The sequence below is a fragment of the Malus domestica genome, chromosome 07 (genome assembly GCF_042453785.1).
Source record: "Malus domestica chromosome 07, GDT2T_hap1".
NCBI classification, from domain to species: Eukaryota; Viridiplantae; Streptophyta; class Magnoliopsida; order Rosales; family Rosaceae; genus Malus; species Malus domestica.
The window spans coordinates 20,229,984-20,251,861 of NC_091667.1; the positions used below are offsets into that span (position 1 = coordinate 20,229,984).

Here is a 21,878-nt window from a genome sequence, read left to right on the forward strand (position 1 = left end):
GCATAATTTTCTATAAGCAAGACCTAAAAGCATATGAAAATTTGAGAAATCTAAATTCAAATTCCACATAAATCTCTGAATAAATTTGCAAGGCACCGCTTGGTAGACTCAGCTATAGCAGCAGCGTCAGGATTTATAGACGGAGTTAATCTACTGGAGATCAAGCAGGAAGCGTAGAAATAGAGCTCTAGAATTTCGAGGAGGATTGTCACATCTTGCCCCGAGCTCCCTCCACATCTTGGACTCGACTCTGCCATAGCACGATATTGTCCACTTTGGGCCCCGACCATGCCCTCATGGTTTTGTTTCTGGGAACTCACACGAGAACTTCTCAGTGTGTCACCCATCATGGGATTGCTCTCGCGCGAACTCGCTTAACTTCGGAGGTCTGATGGAACCCGAAGCTAGTGACCTCCCAAAAGGCCTTGTGCTAGGTAGAGATAGAAATATATATATAAGGCTTATAGGATCTATTCCCCTGAGTGATGTGGGATGTCACAATTCACCCTCCTTAGGGGCCCGACGTCCTCGTCGGCATACTTTCGCCCAGGGATTGGCTCTGATACCAAATTGTTACATCCCGGCCCGGGCCCCCACCACATCCTGGGCTCGACTCCGCCATAGCACGATATTGTCCGCTTTGAGCCCCGACCACACCCTCACGATTTTGTTTCTGGGAACTCACACGAGAACTTCCAAGTGGGTCACCCAACATGGTATTGCTCTTGCGCGAACTCGCTTAACTTTGGAGTTCTGATGGAACCCGAAGCCAGTGAGCTCCCAAAAAGCCTCGTACTAGGTAGAGATGAGAATATACATATAAGGCTTACATGATCCACTCTCCTGAACGATGTGGAATGTCACAATGGAGTCAGTGGGTGAGATTCGAAATTGGGGTGAGGAGAAAGAAGATGTGGGGTCTATGGTGAAAGAAAAGGAAGGAAAAAAACAAGAAAGAAGAAAGAGAGAAGAAGATGCGGTTGAGGTCTGGGGAGAAAGAAAAGAAGAAGAAACATGGACAAAAAAGAAAGAAATAAAGATGGAGAGGAGGAGAAGGGAAGGCATGCGGCTCTCTGAGCAAAAACAAAAGAGACTGTGCTAGGGTTTATAGTTGGGCTTATGAATTGGGGTGGGAATTAAAAAAATAATATTATATATATATATATATATATATAATAATTCGTTTTGGTTAATCAAACCATAGGATTTCGATTCAATTCAGTTTTTTTCAATTCTGTTTAGATTTTTTTTTTTTTCAATTCAGTGTTCGGTCCGGCTTTTTTCGGTTTTTAGAACCCACCCCTATTCCTATTCACCTGTAAGTGAGATGTCTTAGATTTAATTCTTGCCAAAGGCGAATTTGAACCACATTATTGCTAGCCCATTCTGAGTCTTAGCCATGGAAGAAAATGCCGATAATATCGGCGAAATATCGCCGATATTATCGGTTTTTCAGGTGATGGATATTCTAAGTGGTATCTGAATGGTTTTCGGCCAAATATCGGCGAAATTTTTTTGAGTTTGGTGCAATCGGACTCCGAGGCGACGTCGGAGAAGAACGCCGGAGACGGTGTGCCTATTCCCGGGCCGATTTCGTCCCAAAAACCTTGCAAAAACACGAATTTTAACATCAATTTCACATATAAACTTCAGATTTCACGCATGCATAAACGATTCAACATATGTGAAGTCGGTTTAGGGTTTAGGGTTTCAATGGAATCTCACCTGACGAAGACGAAGACGAACCAGATGACTGAACGTGATCCTTGCTCAGCGGCGCACCGCCAGAGACGACTGAGCCAACTCCGACTTCGCCAGAGCCACGATCAACGGCGAAGGGAGAAGAGAGATCGAGAGATCGGAGATCTCTCTTTGTATGTGGGTGTTTGGGAGAAGAGAGATCGGAGAATGGAGAAGAGAGATCTCCGATCTGTGTGTGTGTGTTTGGGAGAAGAGAGATCTCCGATCTCTGTAGATGGAGGGTGTGTGCATGTGTGTGTGTGTGGAATGAGGGAGAAGTGTGTGTGTGTTATCCGAGAGAAAGAAAAAAATACATTGAGGGTGTGTGTGTGTGTGTGTGTTTGTGGCACACGGTTTGACACATGGTTTTGTATAAAACCATGGTTTTGTGTGTGTGTGTGTTCACGTGTATGGTTATGTGTGTGTGTGTGTGTGTGTATGGTTATGTGTGTATGTGTGTTATCCGAGAGAGTTTTGGCACATGGTTTTGTATAAAACCATGGTTTTGTGTGTGTGTGTGTGTGTGTATGGTTATGTGTGTGTGTGTTATCCGAGAGAAAAAGAAAAAAACTTTGAGGATGTGTGTGTGTGGCACACGGTTTTGTATGAAAGAATTGGAAGTGACTTTGCTCAGAAGAACCAAATATTCTGTCAGAGAAGAACCAAAAAATCTGCTTACTTTATCTTCTTCTCCACGTTAAGACCAAATTCTGTCAGAGAAGAACAAAAAATGCAATGTATAAAGTGTAAAATATTGTACTAATTCATTATATATAAATGATTATGGTGTGTTTAGACTTCTTTCATTAATTACTACATATTTTCTACACTCACAATGTTTGTCAGCTCGCTATATAATCAACTTGATAATGTTAAATCCATCATGCAATGCATTTCCTTCCAATTTTTTGTGATAAACTAATAGATAATTGACTAAATAAACATCCTGCAAAGTTTCAATAAAAATTTCCAAGTTTTTCTTACAATTTCCGTGGTTTCCATGTAATTTTTATCGATATCGATATTATTCCGATATTTCCATCGATATTTCCGTGTTTTCGGACTACCGATATTTCCGATATTACCGATATTTTCTTCCTTGCTCTTAACTAACTGAGTATATTTAGGGGAGGAAATCGAACTGGGTGCATAGGTAAGTACTCTTAGCTAACTGAGTCACTTGAAAGTGAGAGGTCCTAAGTTCGATTCTCGTCAAAGACAAGTTTGAACCATATTATTACTAGCTCATTGTGAAGCTAAGCTCACCCCTCCCTCTTAGTGTAAATAATATCGTTTGTTAAAATTTAAAAAAAAAAAAAAACACTAACCGATTCACAAATCTCTGTCCACCGTTTCTTATGTTGTAAAATGTGCCATTTTATATAAATAAATGAATCAAGCAAATGTGTACATAAATCATTGTTATGTCATTTGCCATTATGGGCCCGTTTGAGTCTTTTATATATACATATTTTTTTTTTATGAAGCGCACTACTGGTCCATCCAAAAGCAGTCTTGAACTTTTTTTTTTTTTTTTTTTTGAGGTAGTGCTATCAACACATCCATTTTTATTTCTCACATAATCTTCTCAAATTTTGATCGTCAAATCGAATAATTCGAACAAGTTCATGACAAAAAATTAACAAGGAAGTGAAGGAGGTAAAAATAAGTGTGTGAATAGCACTATTTTTTTTTTTTAATTATTGGTAAGAAAAAGGCATTTCAAAGGAGGAATCTTTGTATTACGTGTTCAACCTTTGTATTATGCATTTCTTGTAGGGAAATGGCAGACTTTAACTTTTAATACTACCATCCTTAATTATCCTTCATTTTCAAGCTTTGACTTCATGTTCCAACGTACTCTAACACTTCCGATGCTTGTATTAATCTTCCCAGAATCAAATCTTTAAATTAGTGCATTATATATATGAATCAAGCAAATGTGTACATAAATCATTGTTATGTCATTTGCCATTTATGGGCCCGTTTGAGTCTTTTTTTTTTTTTTTTTTTTTATGAAGCACTTGTGCTCATAAGCGTTTTATCTAGAAGTGCTTTTATAAGAAATGCATTGAACTTTTTTATTAAAAATTTAAGTACATTCGAAAAAAGAAAAAAAAAACAATTGTGAAAACTTTATAAAGAAGCATAACAAAGTACTACTTGAGAAAATGCTTCAATGATTTAAAAACATTTAAGTTTTTCTGTCAAATACATTAATGTTTTTATTTATCAGATTGCACTACTAGTCCATCCAAAGGCAATCTTGAACATATATTTTTTTTTAGAGGTAGTGCTATCAACACACTCATTTTTACTTCTCACATAATCTTCTCAAATTTCGGCCGTCAAATCGAATAATTTGAACAAGATCATGACAAAAAATTAACAAGGAAGTGAAGAAGATAAAAATGAGTGTGTGAATAACACTATCTTTTTTTTAATTATTGGTAAGAAAAAGGCATTTCAAAGGAGGAGTCTTTGTATTACGTGTTCAAGCTTCGTATTATGCATTTCTTGTTGGGAAATGGCAGACTTTAACTTTTAATACTACCGTCCTTTATTATCCTTCATTTTCAAGCTTTGACTTCATGTTCCAACGTACTCTAACACTTCCGATGCTTGAATTAATCTTCCCAGAATCAAATCTTTAAATTAGTGCATTATATATATGGCCATGCACCCTTCATGCAAGTCATAAAATCAACAAAAGGCAAAAGAAAAGTAAAAGCAGTTTGTACTAGAAAATGGGAGGCAGCAAGGGCTCTGGAGGGAATCAAAATGCTGGGTCTGGGGGGGGGTAACAAATCCTCCGGTGGAGCAACTGGTGGCAGTGGCGGTGGCGGTGGCGGAGGAGCCAAAGCAGCGGGAGGGACGGGGGCTTCTATGAAAGCGCCAGGAAGAGATTATACGATCTCGAGAGACAGCTTTGAGAGTAACCCTGCTGCCTACTTCAAAGATCTGCGCAAATAAAAAAATCTACTATTTCTCACTAATGGCTGAGACATTAGGACTTATATATGATAAATAAGGAGCAGTAGTAATTAGTACTGTGCTTCTGTTGAACTGCTTATCCATATGTATTCTCCCAACCTATCCTAATGCAGTTACTAGTTACATATTATGTTTAAGCTTTGTGTCTTTAATTAAGTATAGTTTACCATTGATGATACACAGCGGTTACTCTAAAGTCTAAACACATACCAATGAGTTCGATAGCTAGAAAAAGTTGAAATGATAACGGATAGACACAATTTCATTAGTTGCACTGAGTAGCAAATCCGAAAGGCATCAATTTCCCGGCAATGCCAGCCTTCACAGTTCAAAGTGAATGTAGCATTACCTGAATTCTATGTTGTGGCCGCAGTGTCAAATAAAGAAAGGGCAAGTGGACATAACCTGGGGAAAGAGTGAAGGAGTAGCATTGTAGAATCATCGACAGAGCAATCTTTGCTTCGATGGTTGCAAGGTTCAACTCCACACAGCTTTGAGGTCCCAGACGAAAGGGTATGAAAGTGCTTATGTTATTGTTAGTAGCTTTAGCGATCCCTTCTGCGAATCTCTCTGGTTTGAAAAGTTGCTTGTCTTCTCCCCAAATTCGAGCATCGTGCTGAAATGCTAGATTTGAGAAAACCAATTCCACATTAGGTGGCACAATAACATTCCCCTGTCTAGGCACACTGACATTCCCCAGTATAATTTCCCTATCAACTCTCCTTAATAAGGAATCAAGAGGGGGATATAACCTGTGAGACTTATAGAAAATCATACTCGTCTGCATGAATAAAAAAGAAAAACAGATTCCCAAATTAGAATCTCTAATCTCAACTGAAAACATGTTTCCAACACCCCCTTTCTTACTATTTTCAGTCTGGAAAAGTTATCAGGATTTGGGGTTTGTTAGCCAAATCATTCCATCACCCCCTTTCTTGATTCCTCTTGCCAATCCGTATGGAGTGCCAGAAGAAACAGAGTCCAAGCAAACAAAGTATTAATGGTTTCTTGTCCAGCAAAGTAAAACGTCTTGCACTCATCCACCGAAACCATCTGGTTTTCAATTTCATCGTGAGTTCAAAAGTAATCCGTGAAAATCACTCCCGAAACTCTTGTTTTCTCCTGTCATTGCCTTCTTTTCATCGTGAGTATACATAATCCTAAAATACTCGTCTTTTTTTATTCTTTTGTTTTCCGGTCGGCACAGAGGCATCATATTTCAACTAATGTATAATATTCAACACGGTGCAATAACATTGAACCCCAAAATCTATCTGTGAACACGGAAAATTCCTGAAACGAAAGAGACAAGAACAACGTGCACAAACAAATATTATGTATTTGATGGTTTTGGGTTACAATCTCTCTCTATTTTGATCCTCTGATTCGATCTCCGTAAGGTGTTGATTTGTGGGATGTGCGATTGATCCAAGGGTCGTCGAGGCTTGATTTTGGATGAACGAGGATGAACGGATCTTCAAGGGCTTTTGGGCTTGATCTTGAAGAATGGTGATTGACGGATCTTCAAGGGCTTTTGGGCTTGATCTTGAAGAACAGTGATGAACGGATTTCCGAGGGCTTTTGGGCTTGAACTCGAAGAACAGTGACGAACGGATCTTCGAGAGCTTTTGGGCTTGAACGGATCTTCGAGGGCTTTTGGGCTTGATCTCGAAGAACAGTGATGAACGGATCTTCAAGGGCTTTTGGGCTTGATCTTGAAGAACGGTTGGATGTGTGGATTTGTCGACGTTGTTGATCCAAATGGCCGTTGGGGCTTGATCTTGGATGAACGGATGATGAACGATGGTGCTTTCTTCAAGGGCCGTCGGGGCTTGATCTTGAATTGGTGGATGGTTGATCCAAGGGCCGTCGGGGCTTGATCTTGGAAGAACGATGAACGAAGAACGAAGGACACTTTCTTCAAGGGCCGTCGGGGCTTGATCTTGAATTGGTGGATGATTGTTGATCCAAAGGGCCGTTGGGGCTTGATCTTGGAAGAACGATGAACGAAGAATGAAGAACGCTTTCTTCAAGGGCCGTCGGGGCTTGATCTTGAAGGTGGATGATTGTTGATCCAAGGGCCGTCGAGGCTTGATCTTGGGAGAACGATGAACGAAGAATGAAGAACACTTTCTTGATTCTTCGGGAACCTGGATGCTTGAGAGCTTCGGAGTTTCAGAGCTTCAGAGCTTCAAGGTGTAATATGAATTGGTTCCTTTAAATGAATGAAATGAGCTTGTATTTATAGAATTTTCCAATGCCTAATTTTGAATATAATATCCCAGATGAAATAAGTCGTTTCTACCAGGTGTTGACACGTGTCCTATTTGATGACTTTTCCAACTCATTTCAATTTTCGTTGAGTCACACGCTACGTGTAAAATTTATGTAATACATGAGCGTTGACACTTTGATTTATCGGTCAACATTTATTTACGAAATTTCGATGTCTACAAATGCCCCCACTTCAAGGCACGTCGTATACATGTGCTTGTCACGTGTAGGAGATGCGTTTTGAAGTCCCTTACTGTAGATGTCGATCCAAGGGTCGTCGAGGCTTGATCTTGAATTGGGCTGGAGATTTCTTCAAGGGCCGTTGAGGCTTGATCTTGAATTGGGCTTGAGATTTCTTCAAGGACCGTTGAGGCTTGATCTTGAATTGTTGTTTGAAATTTCTTCAAGGGCCGTCGAGGCTTGATCTTGAAGGTTGAAATTGGACCACAAGGAGCTTCATGTGGTAGATGATCTTTGGCTTTGGTAGTGGGTGAATCGACACGTATTTTGTTGCGATTTGTTGACTTTCCACAGCTTTGATCTTGAACTGGGTTGAAGGATTTTCTAGATTCCTCCAATTGTTGATTTTCCACAGCTTATTCTTGAACTAGGTTTTGATTCAAGGGTGGTAGACACTTAATCTTGAATCGGACTTGTGATTTCTTCTAGGGCCGTCGAGGCTTGATTTCGAATTTGGCTGGAAGCTTCTTCAAGGGCCGTTGAGGCTTGATTCTTGAAGGTTGACTCGAACATATTGCAAGCAGGCACGAGGTGAAGGTGACGACTTGTTGCTTTGTTCAATCTTTCTAATTCACACCTAAGCAGTTTGGTCAGCGGTATGATCTTCAAGATTGATGGGCTATTCTTCCAGTTGGTGACTTGATCTTTAAGGATTTGATTCAAGGGTGGTGAATCGGCACGTGCAGCCCACAACGCCTAGTAAGTTGACCCAAGAATTTGAGGGTCAAAACGAGTTCTTCATCTCAGACTCTTTCTGCCGAGTTGACTGTGCATGCTGCATTCTTCTCTGCTTGTTTCTTCAGGCAGATATGGCAGCTTCTCGAGTTCCTCAGTTCGGACTCCTTCCGCTGAGTTGACTGTGCAGACCGCATTCTTCTCTGCTTGTTCCTTCTGCACCTTGTCTTCACATGCTGCAAGGTATCATTTTCACTTGCCTTATCTGTTCTCCAGGCAGATGTGGCAGCTTCTTTGGAAGTACAGCAGCAGTGGGAAACGAGTACTCGAGAGCAGTGCTAGGTAGGCAATCAGGGAAGGGTTCCAAGCAGTCGGTTCCTTACCCAAGTTTAAGTGGAAGTTCCGGCATATTGTTTTCTTTATCCTTGTCTTTGTAGGAAAGAACAAGGACAAAGGAAAGGACAGGGAGAACGCATGATATGAGATACTCTTGCTTTCTACCCTGGTGATATGAAATACTTTTGCTTTGGAGTCATTGGCTTGCAGAGGTACCCCAAGGAATAAGGAACACTGAATGACTCGAGAGGTTTCGTTGGGAAAGCATTTTTTTTGGAGATGAAGAAAGGCTCTGTATGTCTGCCTTGCTATGGAAGGTGAAGGTGGACAGTTATAGGGAGTTCCTTAATACCTGTAGAGGTACTGTTCTTTCACTCGTGTCAGCAACCAATGCGTGATTGATCAGTATGGCTTCACGTGCTTTCTTCTTTATCAGAAATCTTCGACAAATTGTCCGTAATTTCTGCCAAGCTGAGTGTGCATGTGACAGGTGTTGACGCGGCTGAAAAAGACTGGCGCCTCTTCGATAACTGGGATCGGTGCTTCGACAAATTGCCCGTGATTTTCGCAAAGCTGAGTTTGCGTGTGACGGGTGCCGATGCGTCTGGAAAAGCAAGATGCTTCTCCGATTTCTGAGCTTGCCTCTTCGATTTTTGAATGGCCTCTTCGAATTCTGAGCTCGCCTCTTCGATCTCTGAAATCCCGTCGAGTGCTGATTTTTTATAGAGGCACGCTGTTCGTTTCAAAGCACACTTGAATTTTGCTTGTGAAAACTCCCTTCTTGCACTTCTAAGATCTTGATTCGTCCGACCTCTTCTTTCTTCAACACTTTGAAAATGTCAGGACCCTCCGATCGTCGTTTTGACTTGAATCTTGGTGAAGAGGCAGTCCCGCCTTCTCCAGACAACATATGGCGCCCATCCTTCATATCCCCTACTGGTCCTCTTACGGTTGGGGATTCGGTGGTGAAGAATGATATGACCGCTGCGGTGGTGGCCCGAAACCTTGTCACTCCCAGAGATGACAGACTACTTTCCAAACGGTCTGATGAGTTGGCTGTTAAGGATTCTCTGGCTCTCAGTGTACAGTGTGCAGATTCTGTGTCTAATATGGCCCAACGCCTATTTGCTCGAACCCGTCAAGTTGAATCATTGGCGGCGGAAGTGATGAGTCTCAAACAGGAGATTAGAGGGCTCAAGCAGGAGAATAAACAGTTGCATAAGCTCGCACATAGCTATGCGACAAACATGAAGAGGAAGATTGACCAGATGCAGGAATCTGATGGTCAGATTTTACTTGATCATCAGCGGTTTGTGGGTTTGTTCCAGCAGCATTTGCCTTCGTCTTCTGGGGCTGTACCGCGTAATGAAGCTCCTCATGATCAACCTCCGGCTCCTCTTCTTCCTGGAGTTCCACCGAGTGGTGTGACTTCAAACAGTCAACCTCCGACGTCTCTTTTTCCTAGAGCTCCACCGAGTACTGAGACACCACCTGAGCAATAAAGACTCCCTCCCGTTTGTTTGCACATTTGTAAAAAAAAATTTTAATTTTTTAATTTTATATATTTTATTATTTTTCTTTTTTTTTTTGGTATGTAGAATGCAATTTTATGTAAAATTTCCAGAAAAAATAAATAAAATGGACTTTTATTTCTTTTAATGTTTTTTTTTTTTTTTTTTTGCTGTATATATATATATATATATATTTTTTTTTTTTTCTTCACGTGGAGTGATCCACCATCCCAAAACCCATTTTCCCTTTGTTTTTTTTGCATGGTGCTAGCCACCAAGAATCCACCATCTTTAATTTAATTAATTAATTAATTTTATTTTATTTTATTTTCGTCTGCTTCCACATGGTGCTTGATCCACCATTCCCGTTTTTTTCACGTGGTGCCAGATGCACCACTTTGCTTTGCTCCACCATCCTATTTTTTTAATATATATTTTTTGTATAAATGTTGATGATGGGTAGAGAAATTTGCAGGCAGCGGAGCAAGGAGGACGGAGAAGATGGTGCTTCGAGCTTCACGACCGGCTAGTCGTTTGACGGCGGTCGTTGAAGTCGTTGGTAGCTGCGAGGCAAGAGATAGAGGAGGAGGGGCTGTACATGCTGCTGAAGCTGATGGGCAGAAGGAGAAGGTGAGCACAACCACCGAGCACAGCCAACAGACTCCACCTCGTTAATTCCCAGGGCTCCCCAAAAGACAAACTTGCTCCACGCCGCCGTCCTCTTGCAATCTTTTTTCTTTCCTCCCATGTTAGCATCCGCCTATCACGGGTCTTTGTTCTCCCATGGAGCATTTCTTCGAGGCTTCCGTACTCCATGAATTCATATACTAGCAGCCTCTCTTCGCCAATTTTGCAATAACCCAATAAAGGCACAAGATTCCTATGCTTGATCTTCCCCAGAGTTTCCATCTCGACCATGAATTCACGGTCACCTTGGCAGCTCAGCCGTATAAGTTTTTTTTATTGCAACACTTGACCCGTCTTTCAGCGTTGCCTTGAACACTTCCCCAAAACCTCCACACCTGATAAGACTATCTGCCGAGAAGCCATTGGTTGCCTCAATGAGTTGGGAAAACTTGAGGTTCCTCAACTGCCTTTGGAAAGTTGCAACATTAATGCTCAAGGGTTCTTTCTCTTTGTCAATCTTCCATGCCGCATGGGATGCTTGCAAACGATTAAGCATCTTCACCTCCTTTGCTTCCTTTCGCCTTGTGCGCATTGCAATTGCCCACACAATCAGAACACAGACCGAAGCAAGAGAAATCAGAACCCCCACGACAATGCTGTTAGCCAATGACGCAACTGATGGCCTGCGACTTTGTTTGCCTGTATCCTGATCGCTCGGAGTCGTGGATGGTTGGTCGTTGCCGCTCTGGCAATCGGGCAATAGGACCCCACAGAGTCCAAGGTTGTTAGCATACTGGGTAGCAGGAAGTGTACTCAGCTGACCCCTAAAGGGAATTTATCCGGTTAACTCATTGTTGGACAAGTCAATTTGCACCAAGAAAGATAGGTTCTCCAAAGAATCGGGGATATGACCCTGCAGTCTGTTATGTGATGCATCAAACACCCCTAAATCTTTGAGTTGGCCAAGTGATGCAGGAATCTCACCTGATAACTGGTTGTGGGATAACTCAAGAACTTGCAACGCAATCATGTCCCCCATTTCTTCAGGGATTTTCCCGCGAAGCTGATTGTATGATAGATCAAGATACTCCAGCGTTTGGTATTTTGTAAAGAGACTCAGGACAGGACCAGAGTACAATCTGGCGAAGTCACAAGTCCTCAATGTTGGGTCCTGCTGAAGCCTTTCAGGTCGGATTCCTGCAAACTCTAATAAGCCTCCCACTCATTTACAAGAGTTTCCCACATTCTGTACAAACACCAAAGTATTGCCGGAGAGAGCCACGCCGGGATTTGTAATTGGGTTTTAATTTTTATAGCGGAAATGTTTGACGAAAGAAAGTTGGAGGATTCTAGCAAATTCTGCAGGTTAAAGATGTCGGCTTCCTCGCCATTTCTCTCTCAGGGCGGTCCCAGATGTTGGAGAGCTTGGTCTCGATCTTGGATCGGTAGTCGGGGACCAAGGAAGCGTGGTCGTCGTTGCGGCTTTCCTTCTCCTGCTCGATGGAGGAGATGATGGGCAGGGGAGGCTTGCAGAGAGCAGGCGAGCACCGCGAGCAGCGTAAGCGGAGGAGAGAGAGGAGTCGCGATGCGCCGACGAGTCTCGAATAGCTTTGGCCGCAAGCGATTCGTCGGACTGCAGAGAAGGTAGTGGGTATCGAGATTTATCTTCCTCTTCTTCAAATTGAAAGCTCGTGCTTGATGTCGATAATGACGACGAAACCTGCTGCCTTCTTTTGTAAGCCATTTCCGACTACCACTCTTTCCTCCACGCAATCGAATTTCAAAGCCCTAATTCCCAAATCAGATCATACAGGATGTATACCACACATATACACATAGATACACAGTGGATAGAAATTGAATCTCTCTCTCTCAAACATTTCTTACAGAAAGAAACAATGGCCAGTCGAATCGATTGCGTGGGAACCAGAGGTCGGTACTTGCAGGTTGGATCGAGGAGACGACGGAGAGAGACGGAGATGGTGAGCGCGCTGGGAGAAGACGACTTGTCGTCCGGGGATTAAGGCCTGGTGGGCGAGGAAGTTGATGGGCCCATATTTGGTCTTGGGTTTAGGAGCTGAATGAGGATGGGCCATAGGATCTGTCTGGACCATTGTTGGTGCTGGAGCTTGGTGTTGGGCCGAGACATACATACATATATATATATATATATATATATATATATATATATGTTTCTTTTTTTCTTCCTTTGTTTCTTTTTTTTTTCTTTTTTTTTTTTAAAGAAACTGTAATTTAATTTTGTACAAAGAAAATTGCAAATAAATTTGTAATAAAATTGACCTTCTTCAATAAAGCATTTATTTTTTATGTTGATGTGACTGAACTCGAAATTGAATGTTCGAGCTGCCTACGTACCCTTCCAAACAAAGAGATCAAGTCAAAACGTAGTTCAAAATACATTTTTTTTTTCTTGGTATTTTCTTTTTGTGCTGTTTGCAGTTTAACTCATGCAGGCAAGGAGTGTGTTGTGTTGCCTTTTAAACTCGTGCAAACCAGGAGTGTTTGGTGCCGTGGAGCAGTTTCAGCTCGTGCCAGCAAGGAACGTTGGTGTTGCCTTTTATGCTCGTGCAGACCAGGAGCTTAGTGCCATGCAGTTTAGGCTCGTGCGGGCGAGGAGCCTTGTGTCTTGCAGTTTAGGCTCTTGCAGACAAGGAGCTTGTTTCATGCAGTTTAGGCTCGTGCGAACAAGGAGCATTTGGTTCGTGCAGTTTAGGCTCGTGCGAACAATGAGCATTTGGTGCTGTGTTGCAGTTTCAACTCGTGCAGGCAATGAGCGTTGATGTTGCCTTTTATGCTCGTGCAGACCAGGAGCGTTGATGTCGCCTTTTATGCTCGTGCGGATCAGGAGCGTTGTGCCATGCAGTTTAGGCTCGTGCAGGCGATGAGCCTCGTGTCCTACAGTTTAGGCTCGTGCGGACAATGAGCTTTGGTGAATTTGTCAAGCAATTTTGGAGAGGCGTTCTTCACAATCTTCATAGCAAGGAGCCTTGACCGAGTGATTGAAGAAGTCTTCGGGCAAGAAATCACGCATCGTGATGGGGATGGACGATCTATATGTCGAAATTTCATCATCTTCAACACGTTCACGTTGCTTTGAAGGTTGACAAGAGCTGCTTTGCCCCCTTTCCGATTGGCGGACTTGTGGAGAAAACGTATGCTTCTTGTGCAATTTCTTAGGAGTGACTTGAGTCCATCCTTCAATTTTGCTTGTCTTGGACGATGCCCCCAGCGGTTGAGGTGAAAACTTTGAGTCGGAAGAGCAAGAAGTGAAGGTGGTATAGTTTGACTTCGCCACTTCGTCAAGATCTAGCTCGATGATTCCTTTCTGAGCCAGCTTCATGATGAGGTCTTTCAGCACGAAACATTTTTCTGTCGGATGACTGATGAAGCGGTGGAATTTACAGTATCTTGGACTGTCGGTACGATTCATCTCTTCCGGCCGTCTGCACTCAGGCAAACTGATCACCTTCTTGTCCAACAGGTCATCCAGCATGGCAACCACATCAGAGTCGGGGAATGGATAAGTCTTCTCCTCAAGCTCCTTCAAAGTGCGTCTACGCATCTCTTGATCATGAAAAGCTTCGTTTTGAATCGCCTTGCCTCGTGTAGGGATTTTGACGGGAGCTGTGTTGACTGTCATTGCTTCTTTGGTGGATTTCCACGTAGCCTTCTCCACCTTTGGCCCAAGAACTTTGTCGTTCTTGTAGTCGGCGATCGGTTCCTTCTTCCCATGATGGGCGATGCTCAACTCCATGTCATGGGCGCGAGTGGCCAATTCCTCGAAAGTCCGTGGTTTAATGCCTTGAAGGATGTATTGCAAACCCCATTGCATGCCTTGGATGCACATCTCGATTGAAGAGGTTTCCGAGAGCCTGTCTTTACAATCGAGGCTTAGAGTGCGCCATCTGTTGATGTAGTCAATGACTGGCTCGTCCTTCCACTGCTTTGTGCTCGTTAGCTCTAGCATGCTCACAGTGCGGCGGGTGTTGTAGAAGCGGTTGAGGAATTCCCGCTCTAATTGCTCCCAGCTGTTGATGGACTCAGGCTCTAGGTCCGTGTACCACTCAAAGGCATTTCCTTTCAGCGAGCGCACAAACTGCTTGGCGAGGTAGTCTCCCTCCGTCCCCGCGTTGTTGCAAGTTTCGACGAAATGTGCAACGTGCTGCTTTGGGTTTCCTTTTCCATCAAACTGCATGAACTTTGGTGGTTGATAACCCCTTGGCATCCTTAGGGCATCAATCTTCTTGGAATAGGGCTTTGAGTAGAACAATGAGGTATGTGAGCTCCCTTCGTACTGTGCCTTTATGGTGTTGGTGATCATCTCCTGCAGCTGCTGGATAGAAAGAGATCCCATGAGTGCCGCTGCTTGGTCTGGCTCCGGCTTCCCATCGATTTTCTTCACCGGGGGTTCTTCGTCTCCGTCAGCTCCTCCCTTTAGTGGATCATCCTCTGGGTCGGGTTTATCGCCATCCTACGCCTCCAGTCGGTTGACTAGTGCTGCAATTTGCAAGTCTTTTTCTTCCACAGTTCGGGTTAGCCTTGCGATTGCTTCATTCATTTGAGCCAGCTGCTCATCGATTGAAGTTGCTCCAATGGTCATGACTTGCATGGCTGAACTGTCGCTTGAATCGGCATCAGAGAGCATGGATTCAGAGTATTTCCTTGGGCTTTCCCCCCTTGGTGCCCTTAGTGAGGCTAAGGTGATCAAAGGCTCGTGCCTTGGGTGCTTTTGTTCCCTTGGCAGAGTTGATGCAGAGGTGAAAGAGGCGGCAGAAGTAGCTCTTGCCATGCTTCGAGTCGTGATGCCCAAAGTGACACCAGTTGCGACGAGGACGCTTTTGTTCTTTGCGCCGGTTGCGGGAACAGTTTGAGCCTTCCTTGATGCCATTAATTTTGGAAGTGCGCTTGAATTTCTTGAACGGAGAAAGAGATGAGAGGTAGAGATGGTCCCACTGGGCGTGCTAATTTGTGAACACGGAAAATTCCTGAAACGAAAGAGACAAGAACAACGTGCACAAACAAATATTATGTATTTGATGGTTTTGGGTTACAATCTCTCTCTATTTTGATCCTCTGATTCGATCTCCGTAAGGTGTTGATTTGTGGGATGTGCGATTGATCCAAGGGTCGTCGAGGCTTGATCTTGGATGAACGAGGATGAACGGATCTTCAAGGGCTTTTGGGCTTGATCTTGAAGAATGGTGATTGACGGATCTTCAAGGGCTTTTGGGCTTGATCTTGAAGAACAGTGATGAACGGATTTCCGAGGGCTTTTGGGCTTGAACTCAAAGAACAGTGACGAACGGATCTTCGAGAGCTTTTGGGCTTGAACGGATCTTCGAGGGCCTTTGGGCTTGATCTCGAAGAACAGTGATGAACGGATCTTCAAGGGCTTTTGGGCTTGATCTTGAAGAACGGTTGGATGTGTGAATTTTTCGACGTTGTTGATCCAAATGGCCGTTGGGGCTTGATCTTGGATGAACGGATGATGAACGATGGTGCTTTCTTCAAGGGTCGTCGGGGCTTGATCTTGAATTGGTGGATGGTTGATCCAAGGGCCGTCGGGGCTTGATCTTGAATTGGTGGATGATTGTTGATCCAAAGGGCCGTTGGGGCTTGATCTTGGAAGAACGATGAACGAAGAATGAAGAACGCTTTCTTCAAGGGCCGTCGGGGCTTGATCTTGAAGGTGGATGATTGTTGATCCAAGGGCCGTCGAGGCTTGATCTTGGGAGAACGATGAACGAAGAACGAAGAACACTTTCTTGATTCTTCGGGAACCTGGATGCTTGAGAGCTTCAGAGTTTCAGAGCTTCAAGGTGTAATATGAATTGGTTCCTTTAAATGAATGAAATGAGCTTGTATTTATAGAATTTTCCAATGCCTAATTTTGAATATAATATCCCAGATGAAATAAGTCGTTTCTGCCAGGTGTTGACACGTGTCCTATTTGATGACTTTTCCAACTCATTTCAATTTTCGTTGAGTCACACGCTACGTGTAAAATTTATGTAATACATGAGCGTTGACACTTTGATTTATCGGTCAACATTTATTTACGAAATTTCGAAGTCTACACTATCTATGTTAATGGAACTACCGTCACCTCTAGTTTGTATTGATTTTAGCCGTGCCCGGAAGTAGCATAACCTTGTGCTGCCATGTTAACTTATCAATTACGTTACATATTACGGCGTACGCCAAACAAAAAGAAAAACTTTGCTCGGATTATCCAAAAAATTCTGACAAACGAAAGAGAACAATAATTGGAAAGAAAAAAAAAACTGCTTATAGCTTAAGCCATCATATAATAGAAACGTGTATGGCTGAATATTTGAAGGGTTTACAATATATAGGCACACATACCGTATTTCATAAGGAAACTAATTAGAAAAGATAAGGAAACTAATTACAAAGGACTAGTATCAATTACAAATCCTAATCTTACCAAATATTCTCCTAGAATATTTATAATAAAGACTGACGTCAACACATATCATAAGGCTACAATTTCTAGGTACTCCATACTACCAACCAAGTGCAAGATATTTGGCAATTCTGGTCTTCGGAGTTCAAAGTGAGTGTAGCATTACCTGAATTCCACGTTTCGGACGGACTGTAAGATAATGAAAGGGTAGGTGGACATAACCCGGGGAAAGGGTGAAGGAGTATCGCTGTAGAATCATTGACAAAGCAATCTTTGCTTCTATATTTGTAAAATTCATGCCCACGCAGCTTCGAAGACCCAATCCAAACGGTATGAAAGCGCCTACATTGTTGTCAGTTGCTTTAGCAACCCCTTCAGAGAATCTCTCGGGTTTGAAAAGTTGCAGGTCTTCTCCCCATATTTGAGGATCATGGTGAAGTGCTAGATTTGGGACAATCAGTTCGAGATTTGCGGGCACAATGACTTTTCCAAGTTCAACTTCCCTTTCGGTTTTCCTTATAATAGTAGCAACAGGAGAATATAACCTTAGAGACTCATTGATCACCATACTCATCTGCATGAAAATGAAAAGTATATAACAAATCAGAGTTTAAAACTTAACCGACAAGCTCATTATGATTGAGTTCTCGGATTTCTTACCGTTTTCAGTTTGGCAATTCCATCAGCATTCGGAGTGTGTTTGCCAAATAAATCCACAGCCTCCTTTCTCACTTCTTCTTGCCAATCCGTGTGGAGCGCCAAAAGAAAGACAGTCCAAGCAAGCAAAGCATTAGTGGTTTCTTGTGCAACAAGGTAAAACTCCTTGCATAGTTCAAATAATTCATCCGCCGATATCCTCTGGTCGTCATTCGTATCATGATAAGCCTTTAAAAGTAATCCAAGAAAATCACTCCCAAAGCTGCCTTCTCCTCCGGTGGCCTTCTCTTCTCTTCTCTTAACAATCTCCATTATGGAGACGCGCAGTCCTTTCTCTAGCTTGTCTGCTTCGATCTCATCACTGGTTTTGAAAAACTTACTGCAACATTAAATGAAAGAATAAAGTTTAGCTATATTTGGAGATGTCAAATTTTTATTTTTTTATTTTCTTTTGAACAAAAGGAGATGTCACATTTAAAAAAAAAAATAAATAAATTTGATATCTTATGTGGCACTTTGATATCTTTTAAAGTTTTGTTTTCCACCCAATATGTTAAATTTTAAACGTAAAATAAAATTTCATTTTTATTTCCTTTGCATTGGTAATGAAAGAAAATGAATTAAAGGGTATAAAATATTTAAACATTGCATTGGTAATGAAAGTAATGAAAAGAAATTAAAAGGCAAGACTTTTAACTAATAAAAAAAATTAATAAAAAGCATTTAATAATTATTTTTTTTTTTTTGAAGTTGCCGTCAAATTTGGCAGCAAATGAAAGAAATACCATGTCATATCATATCACATCAGATTTACCTTCTCGATTGAAAAAAATTGCTACTGCTTTTTCTTTTTTTTTACCGTTATTATTTGTTAAGATATTTCGACATCTTTTCTAGAGATGCTCTAAGAAAAAGAAGTAATAGTCCATAACTCCACTGCTGCGTCAACAGATATGTGGAAAAAATTACCATGATAGAGAAGTATGATTCTATGCATAACAAGCCGAATGAGTCAGCTTCAGCTACATAGTGAAATCAAATTGAGCATGTTTCACATCCCTTCTTGTAATCAGAATTTTTTTTTCTTTTACAGGAAGTTACCTGAATACGGGAACCCTGATTGTGAGAGAATTTTTGAACACTAAGACGCCTAACTTCGCCAGCGTCTCGAAAATGGTCTTTCCTTCGATATAATTGCTGCCGAATGCTGTTCTGGAGATCACTTCCGAACTGAACAACCTAAACTCTTGAAAAACCTCAATCTCTTTTCCTTCATAACTTTTCCACTTCTCCAGCATTGTCTCAGTACTAGCTACCATTGCTGGAGTCATACTCTAGTAAAACAACACAATCATTCTGTTAGCAGATTTACCTACAACTTGCATGAAAGTGTTGGAATTATTAGATCGACAGGTCCGGTAGCCCACTCTAACGATACCGATAATATCGTATTTACCACCTGCCTCATCCGTTAGTTAGGTATGAGATTTTATCACAAAAGCTTCGGTATTATTTAGAGTCGAGTAATCCTATTTAAGGTCATTATTTTTTATTTTCCGCGGGATAGCCAACATGCCACCTCATGTGGAACCTCATTTAGTGGTTCACACGTAGAGATTCACACATCGGTAATTGAAACTCAGAGATCGACTCCGATGGAATCTAAACTTGTTTTCAATCTTTCCAAGAAGTGTTTTGGAATCTAAACTTGTTTTCAATCTTTCCAAGAAGTGTTTCTTAAGAACTCAGAGGCTACTATATGTTAAGAGTCTAGGTTTGTTACCAAGCTCACACTTTGTGACAAGCCTTTTGGCTTGCACGAGCCCGTATCTAGGGCTTTAATATCATGTTGAAATTTTTAAATCGACGGGCCCGGAGGTCCCATTCTAACGATATCTATACTTGCCTTAAGTTAGTAATTATCACCTATTAAATCCGTCAAATGTGTAATTTTATCATAAAAAATCTCGATATTAGTTAGAGTAAGATAATCCTATTTAAAGTCATTATTTTTTACTTCCGCGACCGATGTAGGATAGCTAACAGAAAGCAGCTGTAACCGTAAAAACTTACTTTTAAGCTCTCTCCATGGAAAGCATGGGTAGCCAGCTTTCGCAATTTCGCCCATTTTTCAGGTTTAGTTGTTGTCAGAAGGCCATCTCCGAATAGCTTCTTGTCAAAGTAAGGGGTCTCTATTTTCGGATAAGCTCTATCTTTGTTGTTCAATATCTCTTTGCATAATTCAGGGTCCGTAACGATCAACTGAGCCTTAGAACCATGCCATTGAAGATAATTCTTACCTGTAAATTAGCATGCTAAAGATGACCAAATTTATCTTGATCGAAACTACGATTTAAAAAAGTAGTTAACTAATCAAGATCATTTGTTACCGTATATCTGAGTCCAAGAGTGAATGTGAGGTTGAACTACAGAAAATACGTCGTGTGATAAATTTTTCGGCCTGCTCATTGCTTCCTTGATCATGTCGGTGATTTCTTTCGTGTTTCCATGGATAAGTCTGTAAGGAGGGCCTGTGATCCCCTGCAAAGCCATCAGCTTCTGCAATCGAGTCGGAGTCCACCATAGCTTATGAAAGATCTTGATGAGGAGTAAGACAAGGAACACACACAGAAAGCTTGGAAGAATGACTAATTGTCCTCCCAAAGCACTCATCATCTTTGTTAACTGGGTTTTCAATCAGCAGACCATATTTTGTAAAGTATTCTTGCTCTTTAATCTGTACTGTTAACCAGAGCCGCTTTTAAGGCTGTGACAGGTTCCACTGCACAGGGTTCAAAATTTTGGGATCCCAAAAAATAATTTTTTATTGAATATAGTAATATATAAAATAATATTATATAAAAATATTAATCAAACAAAAAAAAAATATATATAAAAATCTAAGACCATCTCCAACCCTGGGCTAAAAGCCAAATTACCCCCCCAAACACTCTCCAATCCATGCTAAAATTTTAGGCTAAATGCCAAATGCTATTTCTGGGCCAAATACCCCCCAGCTTTCCCCCCGGGCTAAATGCGAAATGTTTATCGGAATTTAAATTTTTTTAGATTAAAATGTTCATAAAATTAATTTACAATAATCTACATATTTATTTTTTTTAAAACAATTGATTTAAGAAAAAAATTTAGGCTAATTTCATTCTTTAATAATTCCGGGCTAAAATTTTAGGGTAGAAGGGTTGGAGCAGAAAAGATGTTTCTGGGCTAAAAGCTAAATTTTCCGGGCTAAAAAATTTGACTTTTAGCCCAAGGGTTGGAGATGGTCTAATGGGACCAAAAGCCATCAGATACGTGCCCAGCAAAAATAATTTTTTGCTGAATATAATAATATACAAAATAATATTATATAAAAATATTAATCCAATCAAGAAATATGTATATAAAAATCTGATGGCTGATTCCCAACCGCTGAGTCCCATCACTGTTGCTTCCTACTTTTCTTTTCTCACGCTCAAATCCCATCGCTGCTCTCATTTTTCTTCGGACAAAGATTGTCCCTCTAATTTTCCATGCCCTTCTATGCTTTTTTATTTGTGTAGTTACTGTTAAGTCACGTTAATATTTTATATTACTATTTATTTTAATTTTATTATCTTTATAAAAAATAATATAAAATGTTAACGTGGCTTAACCGTGACCACATAAAATAGGAAGGCATGAAAGGGCATGAAAAATTAAAGGGCAGATAATCATTGTCCTTTTTCTTCTTTCACAATTCACACCACAGTTCCAGTTCCAGACTCCAGTGTCAGAATTCCCATCACTCCCGCTGCAATCTACTTTACTTCTCTCTTCCTATTGTTCTTTTTTTCCACAAATTAGTAAATCCTAATTTATAAATTCATGAAATTGAAGAGAAATTTCCGAATATGAAGACAATTCAATTGATCAGAATGATATAGACTTCGATTAAAGTTAGATATTTACTAATTTAAGTATATTGACTTGGAATTTGAAGATTTGGGTATTTCTTATTTATAATATTTTTTTTTCTTTTGTACTTTTCAGGGCAAAATCAAGAGGAGAGCAGTCACAAAAAATCAATAGACGCACACGTATTGCAGACTATTAGGTTTCATTGTTCATAATTACTATAATTTTATTGTGATATTGTTTGAGATATAAAAGATGACACCTACTAGAAAATATCAATTTGGCTACTTGAAGTGTCAAAGAAAAAGAAAAATTGAACAATTGACTCAGTCTAAAAAATAAGCTATTGATAGGTTCTTTCTAAAAAAAAAAAAGAACCACAAAGTTTATTTCGACATTGCTTTTTAATATCAATCAAGGATTTAAATATCGAAAATATCGGCGAAATATCGCCGATATTTTTGTTTTTTTGAGTTACCGAT

The 21,878-nt window shown here is 41.0% G+C and overlaps 1 protein-coding gene across 1 annotated transcript; it reads right to left on the minus strand.

Annotated features, from left to right (window-relative positions):
- Positions 1-16,684: 16,684 nt before the first annotated feature.
- On the minus strand, positions 16,685-20,236 carry LOC103451739 (cytochrome P450 CYP749A22-like). Its single transcript, XM_008391162.4, has 5 exons — positions 19,893-20,236; positions 19,576-19,802; positions 18,604-18,836; positions 17,506-17,881; positions 16,685-17,419 (listed from the first exon to the last, which is right to left on the minus strand). The coding sequence occupies exons 1-5, from the start codon at positions 20,176-20,178 to the stop codon at positions 16,991-16,993; spliced, it is 1,551 nt and encodes a 516-aa protein (XP_008389384.3). The 5' UTR covers positions 20,179-20,236; the 3' UTR covers positions 16,685-16,990.
- Positions 20,237-21,878: the final 1,642 nt, after the last annotated feature.

Coding starts and splice junctions, on each gene's coding strand:
- LOC103451739 (XM_008391162.4), bottom strand. CDS start 20,178: ATGATGAGTGCTTTGGGAGGACAATTAGTCATTCTTCCAAGCTTTCTG. Junction 19,803..19,892: donor CTCTTGGACTCAGATATACG/GTAACAAATGAT, acceptor GCTAATTTACAG/GTAAGAATTATCTTCAATGG. Junction 18,837..19,575: donor TCCATGGAGAGAGCTTAAAA/GTAAGTTTTTAC, acceptor TTGTTTTACTAG/AGTATGACTCCAGCAATGGT.